The sequence below is a fragment of the Takifugu rubripes genome, chromosome 3 (assembly GCF_901000725.2).
Source record: "Takifugu rubripes chromosome 3, fTakRub1.2, whole genome shotgun sequence".
Classification (NCBI taxonomy): domain Eukaryota; kingdom Metazoa; phylum Chordata; class Actinopteri; order Tetraodontiformes; family Tetraodontidae; genus Takifugu; species Takifugu rubripes.
In genome coordinates this window covers 8,764,654-8,776,796 of record NC_042287.1, presented here as the reverse complement: position 1 = coordinate 8,776,796, position 12,143 = coordinate 8,764,654, and the positions used below count along the sequence as shown (strand labels likewise).

At 47.8% G+C, this 12,143-nt stretch overlaps 1 protein-coding gene across 5 annotated transcripts in view; it reads left to right on the top strand.

Annotated features, from left to right (window-relative positions):
- The window catches only part of rerea (arginine-glutamic acid dipeptide (RE) repeats a), an 89,569-nt gene that overhangs the window by 51,361 nt on the left and 26,065 nt on the right, over positions 1-12,143 (top strand). For all 5 annotated transcript variants that reach the window (XM_011621965.2, XM_011621966.2, XM_003963116.3 and 2 more), the window contains 2 exons: positions 9,991-10,096; positions 10,917-11,013. In XM_011621965.2, the coding sequence (XP_011620267.2) occupies positions 9,991-10,096; positions 10,917-11,013 (203 nt within the window). The remainder of the gene's footprint in view (positions 1-9,990; positions 10,097-10,916; positions 11,014-12,143) is intronic.

Genomic DNA, 12,143 nt, shown 5'->3' with positions numbered 1-12,143 from the left:
CAGGCATTACAGTTGGCACCGCGGTCCTCCCATCCCCACAGAACACACACCTCATTTCTTCAGCGTCATCCTCTGCAGTGGAATGTGCTCACACTCGTGCTACTGTAGCCGTGCGACCCAACCTGTAGGGGAGCGATGGAGTTGGCTGTTACAGTTGGCTCACACACACTTCTAGATGTTATCTGGACAGTAAGAGGTTAATTCTGGTTTTACTTGCATTTGATGACTTCATCCTTTTTGTTATTCCCGTTTCTTTTAAGCTTGAAAGGAAAGCTGGTATGAAAAATATGGCTGAGCAAAATGTACTTTTTAACTGCACTACTCACTGTCTAATTCTAGAATGTTTGTCAGCTTGTGCATTGAAAATAATAACACAAAAATATGATTTAAGGTTATATTATGGTGGAATAGCAGTTCTTTGGATGGCACAGAGGAGGATTATTGATCATTTTTACGAAGTGGCCCCATTTGCCCTCTCTTCGTTTGCATTGTTAATAATTTAGTTGTTATAATACCTTTATCCATACACAGCCCGTTCACCTGTCATCACGGCCATACTGAGAGGTATCTGTTATCCCACAGACAGTAGACTATATAGACTTGTTCTGTGCTCCTCTTCCCACATGGCAATGGTTTTTAAGAATCAGCTTTTAGTGGTACAGCACTTCGCCATGTTATGTCTGCTATTACGTCTGTGGTGTACAAACACACAGCAGAACGTGCCGTCAAATGGTGGAAAGCATCTGCATGACATGCGTGATGTCTGGTGATCTGTGTCGCTGAGATCTTTGGCTCCTGCCAAAGAGTGTTTCAGACGCAGCGAGTGGTTGCTCCAGTGGCACCGGTCCACCCTGGCTATGTTAGCCCGGCGGCTGTCGTTTCCAGGCCAAACTTTTTTGTGTTCAACCTACTGGCAACACAGACGCTATTTGTTAAAACAGGAGAGCGTTTGGCTAATGAATAAGCAAGTGTATCCAGATGAGCCAGAGAACAGTCCAAACAAGCTCAGCCTTTGGTGTGGAAATTTGCCCAGACAGCTTAGCTTTAATGAGAGTTTAAGGGCTTTTTTTTTCCATCTCACCTCTAATTCTGCTACATCTGTACACAGCTGCTTTTGACTCCTTGTCAAAGATGTCCATCTGTGTCGCACTGACTCCCACCCTTTGCCGTCTCGCTGAATTGCTTTGGCTTCATTGGGGTAGTCTGTAGCACCGCAGGTCCATATAAGGAGTTGGAGCCGGCCCTGTGCGGTTCTGCACAGGATCACACGTTGTCTGCAAACCCACCTGTCAAGCCCCACCACAGCCGTTTTCAGCACCAGCCTCGCAGAAACCACTTGACTTACGCCAGCCTTCAGATGTGCTATGCTAACATGCTGTAACAACACTATTTATTAGGGTAATATGTCACGCTAAGCTCAGAGTCGTCGGTTTCAGCGAATGAAAAGGAACTGTGTTTTCACAAGGCTGGTGCTGCAGCAGCCCAGCTTTATGGCCTTTAAAATAAGCAAGGCTGCACACGCCTACCAAAGACTCTAATGTGTGAGCGTATATGTATCTGTGCTTGGATCTGTGTGTGAGCAGCGTGTGTAATCACTCCCACCGTAGCGGGCAGGCTCACAGGGAGAGGTGGAATCGATGCAGAGGGCTATGAAGAGAGGGGAGAGAAAGGAACAGAGGAGGGAGAGGCGAAGCTGATCGATACATCATAGCAGCAGGGTGGGGTAATATCCACTTCAAGAAACACGGCGAATAGGGGAGAGATGCGGGTTATGTAGAGGAGAAGGACACAAATGAGTAGCAATGCCAGTAAAATGGTGTCCATATTGGAACATGTATGACAGCGGCTGTTGAAGGGCCGACAGTAACCCCGCCCAGTTTTATTCCAGGCCAGTCCATCATGAGCCTCCACACCCCATCTATCACAAGCATCCTCTCTGTTACAAAGAGGCAGCTTGTAAGAACACCTAATCACTCTCAACTCAAGGACAAGGGGGATGTCAGTCACAACAAAATGGCTGAAAGCACGCAGACGCCGCACAGTGCTGACAGTACACGAAGCCGTCTGTGTCGCCAGGGCTTTGTCCCATTAGATCTCACGTCGACGCTGATTGCGGGGTAAGGTGAGGAGCGGCTTCTCTCTACTTGATTTCACCTCAAAACCACGACTGGGTTGAGCCGAGTGAGCTCCGCATAGCCGCTCCGAACTGGGAGACAGGATGTGATGGCGGCCAGCTCAACTGTAGTCTGTAAACGCACACTTCCTCTGTAGGACGCGCCCGCCAGAACATATGGTCACATTAGGATGACCTAATAGCCATTCCCGAAGACGCTAATTACATCAAGCCGTTCTCTTATCTAAAAAGCCATCATGCTATTTTTACAGACACGATTAGCTCTGTGTGCGCGCGTGTGTGTGTGTGTGTGTGTGTGGAGATGAAGTGAGGAGTGAAAGCAGAAACAATAGGTGGCTCGTACAGGAGAGAGCTGACCCCTCGTTTCTCTCTTTCTGTCTCTTTCACTGCGGTTAAATGTCTCTCCTCACTGGCAGAGTGAGCCGAGGCAACTAATGTGCCCATCGACAGCAGGACCCAGCCGCGGTGCTGCTGCACAAAGCTAATGCAGTCTGAACACGCGCACGCGTGCGTGCGTGCATACGTGTGTGCGCGCGCGCCTGCTTTTTGATTCGCAGGCACACAGAGATAAATGGGTGGGGAGGACTTTGATGTGCTGTAGTAGCAAACAGGAGACATTGGTGCGTTCAGCCTCTCCCTCGCCGTCGCTCTTTGTGCTCCGTCGGCGTGCGTGAATAATAACTGATGTATTCTTTCTTTAATGATCTCTATTATGAAATCATAGCCGTGTACATCTAAGGGCCGTACATGTTTGGATGTGAGTATTTTAAATCAAGGAAATAATGTTACGATTGCACCAACACACCCATTGTTCTCATTTGTTCGGTGTTCTTATCAAATCAAGGAAACTCTTTCCATGGAAATGACACATTTTTAATTAGCACTGCGAGGAAATAGAGCGCGTAGCACCAGGGATGCCGGCAGCTTTACATCGTCAGAGTGCACTTATAGTCTTTCCATACAAAGATTAAATATTCGGCTGTGGAAACAAAACAGCAGGAGGAAGCACATCGGGGGTGTTTATGTGTAATGTAATTACTCCGGCTCCCAAAAGAGTCAGGCAGGAAGTCAACACTGTAGGTTTAAGAAAATTGAATGAAAACAAAAGAATTTACGGCAGAGAGGTTATCCAGTAATCGGCTTTGCATGTTTAAGCGCTTCCTCCTGCGAAAGCGTGGATTGAAATATATACTGTGCATCGTGTCGTGTTCTGGTGGATGTCTGCAGGGATGTTGACGTGCACGCAGGCGTGCGCAGAAGGATGTGTTGTTGTTTTCCATTTACCAGAGAGGGTGCTTCTGTGGCGCACGGCTGCGTGCATGCGTTTGTTCAAACCATCCGCTGTATTTAGAAATGGAACTCGGAAGCTTTTCACCCCGTGTCCTAATGGTGGAGTTGATTTACATCGATCACAAAGCTGTGTAATGAGTCTTTAATTAGAAACACGGTGCACACGGGTCTTAAAAACAGATGCCACCATCTTCAGGAATGGAGTCTTCAGATGGACTTTCACTACAGTTTCAGACACACATCTGACAAATATGTGTGTGTCACTCTCTCAGAAACCAGATCTGTAAGCGCGTAACAACATGGCGGCCGCTGTTGCCGGTCTAGACAGAGAGTCATGCAGCCCAGCTCCCTCCAACACTGGGCCGGCCTTGTTATTGCAGCTGTGTTGTCTACAATACGTCTCTTGTTGCAGCGCAGCAGGAGGCTGGCCAAAGCTCCTGACGTGTGTGTGTGTGTGTGTTCGTGTGTGTGTGTGTGTGTGTGTGTGTGTGTGTGTGTGTGTGTGTGTGTGTGTGTGTGTGCGCGCGCGCACACGTGTTCTAATCACATTTCTGCCAGCGTTCACACACTACAGTTGCTGCTAGTAACCTTTTCATGTGTGAACTGTCCCCACATTTGTTGAAGGGTCTGTTACTCCTTTATTGGTGAACGCATGCGTACGTAGCCATTTGCATCGCCGCTCATATACTGTCACACTCATATGCGCAGGCATTTGCATATCATTTGCATATTGTACAAAGCAAGCGCGCCTGACACGGACCACCCAGCGTTCAGCTTGTGCAGCATCTGGCCGGCACGCAGGCTACATGATGTATTACTGATAGGGCCAGTGTCTTGGTGGAGACTGACAGATATGGAAGGTCACCTTCAGACTCATGTGGGGGGGGGTGCAGAAAGGGAGACAGGGAGATTGATATCTTTAGAAGCTGTGGCCAGATACGAAGATACAATCACAATGGGTGAAGCTCACAGCGATATGAGCTCTTCAGTTTTATTTACGACGCTGTCGAGTTCCACATGTAGCATTAAGATCTGTGTTTGTTCCTCTCTGTTCTCTGTCTTCCTCCTGAGCGTGCACGTGTTGTGTGCAGAAATGAGCTTCTGCGGGTTAGCGGGATCATAAATATTCCCATTAGACCTGTGTGCTGATCTCATGCACAGAAGCCTCTCATTTTCTGTGCCTATGTCATTCTTCCACATGGTCCCTATAGACAGGCCACTAATGGCCTGACAGCCGCTTTCACAGAGAGAAGAGTATTCACACACACACACACACACACACATGCTAGACTCCTTTATCGGAGCCCCATTGAAGTGGCACATAGCCACACATTTAGGACCTGTTTACCATTTGTGCACGCACATCCCTGGTCTTATTTGTGTCCTGCATTAATCCACATCTGCAGGTTTATATTGCTTCTGTTTTGTGCGTCACGCCAAGCAGACCATCGATTAGTATTAGCTCAAGCGAGTCTTCTCATTTCCTGTGTTCCATAACAGCCCTCAGTCAGCCCCGTGGGTCCTGAGGGAAGGTACAATGCTATAGAGAAGGATGGATTTATTAAAAATGTCTCTTGAAGACAACAGGATGAGCTAACACAATGTATCTGAGGGAAGCAGCCGCCCAGACAAAGCAACATTTATCACCCAAAACACCACAATGGAGGCATATTGTGCCCAAAAACCCCCCACAAAGTATTTCCTAGGCTTTTTAGTGTCTGTCGGTGTCTAACCCTGATTCCTGATTCATGGGTATTACCTTGAAACTGGAATTTTCTTTATTCTCAAAAGAATGTCCCAAGCAACGCTCACAACGGCACGCAGAAAGCCAGGTACCAAAGTGGGACGGCGTCGTGGCCAAATGGAAGGTTGAGAGCAGGAATGATGGGGATTTCTGGCAGACTGTCACTGTATGTCTGGCTGAGAGGGGGGGCTTGGGAAATAAAGTTGGTATTATGATGTGAACACCCAGATAAGAGCTCCTCTAACCACCTCCATCTGTCCTCACACAGCCTGCATTTCAAGTCTCACTTGAATCTATTTTTGAGTCCCCCCCCCCCCCCCCCCCCCCCCCCGCAAGTGCTGCAAGGATTTGTCTACTTCTCAAAAGGAGAAGCATATTTCTGCGCAGCTTAACTCGCTGCGCACAAGTTGTCGGGTTGCCGGATGCTCGCGCCAGCAGTCTCCACATAATGATCCTCATCACTCAATATGTTTCTCCATCCACTCTCCTTTTGCTTTGAAGTCGGTGCCGTTCTTGTGTCTTTTCAAATCCGACGTCCGTGCTCGAGTTGGCCACGGATCGGTTGTTTGGCGGAGCTGGCTCGACCAGCACCGAGCCTTTTTTCTTCCCGTCACGTGTGTCTTTGGTGCCTGTGATTCCCTGGTGAGTAGAGTGTTCCTGTCGTCGGGAGGCAGCAGCCACCATTATTAGCCCTCCAGTCTTAATTAGTATCTGTGGCATCCAGCCTCTTTCCTCCATCTTTGGCCCCTTCGCTCTATGTTACTTACTTTTCCTGAGTGGATTCCTCATATAGAGGGGGGTTACATCCCAAACCTCTGTGGGGATTTATGTTAAATACGTCACATATGGAGGTCGCATAACAGATGAGCCCAGTGTGTTCAAAGCAGAGGGGGGGGCATTTATTCGTTTGATATCCAAACAGGTCAAGCTGAAAAGGTGCACCAGCTCCACAGACAGGACTTATCTCAGAGCCCATGTTTTTATATGGATGTAATATATAGAAGGAGGTGTGAGAGATGTGTTATCCTCCTTCGACTGTGCAGCAGTCTTCCTGCTGCTGTCTCTGACAGCCTGATTTAGAAGTGCTTTTTCTTACCTCTGACACAGAATCCCAGCCCGCTCTCCTCTGCCTCAGGGTCGAGAGAAGAATGGTGCTTATCCTGAAAGCTGGTGATTTGTTGTGTGTGTCTGTTTGCCTGCTGCTGTGTGTGTGTTTGCTCACACATCCGTGTTGGCATTTCTCGCCAGTCACTCTGCTGTAGATTGCTGGAGCAGATCTCTCATACCTCGCGTTGTGCCACTGTATTTGTTTCTGTATGTGGTCCAGACGAACGTGCTCATTTTGTTCCCTGTGCTGGCAACTCTCTCTGTCACTGTCTCTTTCTCTCTGAGTGTAAGTCAACAAGAGGAAATGACGACGAGAGAAAACAGAGTGGAAAACCCTCCCAATCATATCATTTCTGTTAGATGTGTGTTGTGCCCAGCCAGTTCTTCCTGCTTTCCCACTCTAATCTTATCTTGTCGCAGTAGCAGATTAGTCCTACCAGATCCCATCTCTCCAAATGCCACAATCAGCCCCCCCCCCCTTTGTGACAGACAACGAGAACACTCCCACTGTCAGCCTTTGTCTGTCACCTTCATGCAGCCAGCAGCCCTGAACTTCCATACCCCATCCTCCCCTGCCCTTGGGCTGCTCGCTAACCACTGTGTTAGCTCAGCAGCCTGCTAGCATGGCTGAACTGCTTGACATTCCTCCCCAACACCAAGACTGCCACTCTTTCCGTCCTCCCCCTCCCATCTCCTTTATCTTTGTTCCTTTCCTTCCTTACTCCTGACTGCCACCCTCTGAAGGAAGTCATAGATCCTTGGCGCGATGTCATCGGCGAGGAGGGGGTTGTTTCGAGAGGTCACCGAAAGGGTAGAAGAAGAGGAGAGGAAATAAAGAGAGGTTTCCTGTTAATAAGGTGCACTGGGCGCCTGTCATGGGAGAGGGGATGTCTGGTTTTGTTTAAAGCAAAGCTCTAGTGTTACAGCACCGGGGGGGTGGGCTTGGGGGGAGATGAGGGCATTAGGTTTGAGGGTTACAGGTTGTAACAATGTTCCCCTACATTTGTCACATGGCGGAAAGGTTCCGATCACAGTGTAAAGCCCCAGATGTGGGAAAGAGTCGCCACAGCTGCCCCCCAGCTTCGAGTTGACTGCACACACATGCTGCCACACAAAGAAAAGTGCAGAACCATTACAAATCCGAGGGGCCGGCCTCTTTTAACAAGTCAGACGTAGAGGTAGCACATTTACACACAGCCTGGCTTATTCTGGGCTTTCTAGAGGTTTGAGCTGTGGTTTAAGCTTTCCTGCTGCCTGTGAGAAGTGTTTGATTAATTGTGCAGCATCTACATTTGAAAATATTGTTGTAGCCGATGAATTTACTAGATCCCGACCCCCCCACCCGTCTGATGAGGGTGTTCCAAAAGGCCAGGCTGAAGCACTAAGGGGAGGGAAGCACTCAGATTTATATCTATTCAGTGAATAAAGCAGTGGTCTTGTACCCTGGGGGCTTCTGTAAAGGAGCAGGAGGATAGTTGTAATTTTAAATCTGAGGAAATGAGAAGGTCTCGCTCCTCCTACCTTAATCCAACCTTTTGTCTCTCCCTTCACCAGCCCCCTTTATCTCCTTCACCCTGCTTTCTTTTTTGCCCCCCTCTTGTTTCATTTCTTTTGCTCAGTAGTGGGTTAGTAAGTCTTTTGGCCTCGCCGCAGTGAGACACATTCCCAGGGTTTAGGACTCAGGAGGAGGGAGGACAGGGCCATGTTTAGCCTCTGGCAGGACAGACAAAGATGGCCGCCGTTGCTTTGTACTGGGTGTCTACAGGCGGCGTGGGTTGTCTCTAATCAATTCAGAATTATGGCTTTTTACACATTCTTGCAGCCTTATCAAACTCAGGCAATACCAGTGCTAATTTGTGCTGTGAGTCCGGTCTGGCTACCATCTATCTGCCCATTTTTCCACCCTGTGTGTTTATGGAATTGAGATAATTGAAAGCTATGCTTCACTCCCACTACATGCTCCATATGTTTGCATTCCCAGTCCTCTCTCTTTCCACCACCCCCCTCGTCTGCTTCAGAGACTTTATTACCACTGAACAGCAATCTGCTCAGGGCAGCGGCGGCTCTGCAGCGAGGATGCTGGAGCAACAATCATTCTCTGCTTTGCTTCGTTCGGTTAATCTAAAATAACTCGTGACCGGAAAACACACAGATCTTCTTATCGCTGCCCTCTCAAGTGCCTTGGAGTGTGTTTATTTTTTTAAATGAGATGTTCAGGTCGCAAACTGTCTGCATTTGGTGTCCTTAAACTATTAATTATATATAATGACAGGAACAGTGCTCATTCTGCCACAGCGGGCAGCCTTTCAGGCGAGAAGGCAGCGGTTCTACACACAAGATAGACGAGCTTTCACTGGGCGGGTTAACTGCTGGAAGCAAAAGGGCGGGAGGCATGACATCATTACATGCACATCCTCTCGCACACAATGGCTACGTGCTCGGGGTTACGTGAATCAGTGCATCAGTATGGAACCTCTGTCGAGTAATAAGCCAAAGTGTGATTGCCCCTGATGCCGTGCGCAGACATGCGTGTTTGTCCAGAACGTGAATGCAGCTGACTAACAGCTCGCCAGCTGCCGCGCACGTCTGGCCTCGGTTACTCACGAGGTTCCTCTCCTGCAATTGTGGTTGAAAAAAGGGGGAAAGAATAAATAAAGGGAAATTTAGAGGTGGCCCAGTAAAGGGTTGGAATGAGAAGAGCAGACGGGGGGGGGGGGTTGAGGGTACGGGGAGGCGATGATATGCTTGGCTACGTATTCTCGCCCTCCTCCCCGCTGACATAACAGAGAAATGTACTCTAAAAGCTTTAAATATCTTTACTCTGACTTCATGTTCCTGCACACACACGCATGCTGATACATTTGGGAGAACTGGAGGGAGCAGAAGTGAAACTGTATTCGATTACATTGACTTCCTCCCACCCTGTTTTTCCCCTCTGCTAGTGTGCACATTTTTGCTTCATGGGTGGTGCAGGTGTCTCAGCGTAGTGTAGCACAATCCCTAATAAAGATGGCCGAGACCAGAACGATTGTGTGAACACCGGCCCTGCAGTCCCTGGATTACTCTTTAAAACCGCCGTGACCGTCTTCTGAGTTTTATGTGAAGGCACAGTAAATATTTTATAACATAAAATGAAAACAGTTTTTTTGCCCTTTCCAGCCCACACCTCAACACTGGCCCCGGGTTTTGTTCACCCCTCCCCCCTTTTGCCTTTGCTTTCTTTTATTGACCTAAGCACTACCTGCAGCTCTTTACTCGCCCCAGTCCTGCCACCTGCTGGCCATCTAAGGAATTACTCATCTATACTGAGCTGCTGTTCGCAACGTGGCCGTTAGGTGGCAGCACTTAAAGAGACTGAAGAATAAAGCAGAGATAGAGTAGTCTACAAAAGTCTGTCATTTTATGGTTTATGTTTTGATTAATGCAAAGACATTAGAACATTTATGTATTCCTCGCACACTGTTGTGTTTCCACACTTCAATCTGCAACAGCCACCCCACTGTTTACTTTATTAAGGCTGTTAATGCTCTTCAATCCCTTTTTAATTGACTTTTTGGTGTCAGCCAGTGTGAGTCACCCAGAGTGTGTCTGCACAGCATCGCTGTTTGCCAAGATGCCAGGCCCCAACATCATAATCAAACATGTCTGATTGTTGTTGCGTGAGAGCTTTTTATGTCTTCTGCTCACTCTCTCTGTCTCTCCATCTCTTTTGCAGAGTAAACGGGACCATCTGCTCATGAATGTGAAATGGTACTACCGCCAGTCAGAAGTGCCCGACTCTGTGTATCAGCACCTGGTGCAGGACCGCAACAATGAAAATGGTGAGACGGCCTTTCGTTTTGCAGCGCAGACCCAGAGTAAATATGCTTGCTGGCTCTTTAGGTCTTTTTTTTTAACCAATACACACACCTGCCTCAGTTCTGCAGACACTGGGGGTATATAAGAGCTACCTGTAAATTGCTTTTTGAAGTGAACCATCAAGATGGTGTCCCAGGTGATTAAACCGGTCCGTATTTCTACTCCGTTTCCTGGGTAACGCTCCTCCAGTCCAGACGGTCGCACTGTCAAGTGTTAATTACCCACAGCCCTGTAGAGTCCTTGAAGCTTGTTCTCTCAACACTATCTGTGCCGTGAACTCATCACGTTTGACACAAGGAACCTGCAGAATAATAAGACTTGGACTCGAAGCCAAATCGGTGTTATTATAATATAATTCACACAGGTCAGGATTGAAGTTGTAAGAACAAAAACCAGTGAAACGACTGCCATCCTGGAATGATGTCATTGTAACAAAACCTATAACGGACGGTCCAGATGTTGCACGACATCTGATATCATCTGCTCGAAACACGCCGCAAGTCTTATCACTTTGATTATATATTTGGAGTAATAATAGCTTTGCTAGTTCGTTGCCTTGTGATGTTCCAGTAGCTGTCTGCAGCTCTGCTGTGCACAGTTTGTCAGGGATTCAAAATAACTGGAAGTGATGTCACAATAGTGGAGCACGGTGGCCACCGCTGGGCTCAGAACCAAGCATGATGTCATCCCCCAGAGGGGGAACCCAACTATACGCTGTTGTTGTGGGTCTGTGCGTGTCTGTCCGGGTTTCAGAACTGTGACTGTTTTTTTGGTCTCCTCCAGACTCGGGCCGAGAGCTGGTCATCACAGACCCAGTGGTCAGGAGTCGAGAACTCTTCATCTCCGACTATGTGGACACTTACCACGCTGCTGCTCTCAGGTACAAACACAGCCTGTTTAAAGTTCAAACGGACCTTAAAACAACGGCTTTCTATCAAAGATTCCCCTCTCTTTAGACTAACTGATGCTTCCTAACTACACAGTAGTGTAACGTTTTCAATAGTTCTGGCTTAGTATTGATTTCCTCCACAATGCAAATTCCAGCAGCTCTCTCATTCTTTCACTGCACCAGCTCATGTCTTTTGCAGACATTAATCACCCTTTTAACTACACCCACTGCAGCTGAGAGGGACTATTAGAACTTTCTTTGAAAGGCAGAGCTGCAATAAAGGCTTTGAGTTCATGCGCAGTAGCTACAACACTAATACTTTGAATAGAGCAAATATTTATTTATTCTTTATCTATTTGGTTTACACAAATAGCAATAATGTTTACCAAGTCATTGGCCTATCTCGATTAGATTTCAAGTCCAGAGTATCTTTATATTAGTATCATCGGCCTCCTCGGAGGTCACAAAGGACTTGCTAAAGTACGGTTGTCATTTTAAATAATGATGTTTGAAGAAATGAATTTTTCTTTGTCTGTGGGTCCTTCTCTCCAGCCGTCCCTTCCTCCCACTTCCCTTTTCCTGTAACTGAAACCATCTGTGTGATGAGAAGCCAGAGAGGGTTTTCAGGGCAAATTAGCAGTAACGTCTCCACAGAGCACCCTTTGATTTGGCTTATTTTCCAGACGTTTGATGAAGGGGAGAAGGATTCCAGAAGGATGCTGTAATACCGCAGTCCACTGAAGACGGCCTGGGCTCAGGGCCTTTAATGTCAGGGGGGAGGAAGATTATATTTCTGCTTGGCAACGCAGCTCTGCATACCTGCGATGTGTGTTACTTTAAAGAAAGAAAGAAAAGGACAGCAGAGAGTTGAAACAGGAAATGGTATCAAGATGTGCTCAGGGCCCGGGCTCACTGGGGGGTAATATTGGCAGGAGGGACGCACATGTGTGTCTCCAGAGCTGCAGAACCAGGCTAACATTTTCAGCTGGTGTTTATGGGCTGAGCGAGCTGAGCCGTGTGTCTGGCTGTAAAGTCAGCGCCCTCTGACAGGCTGCTGACACTCGCTGCTGCATTCATCACCTCTGACGACAGAAGCAGCACCTTCTGATCAGGGCTGAGGG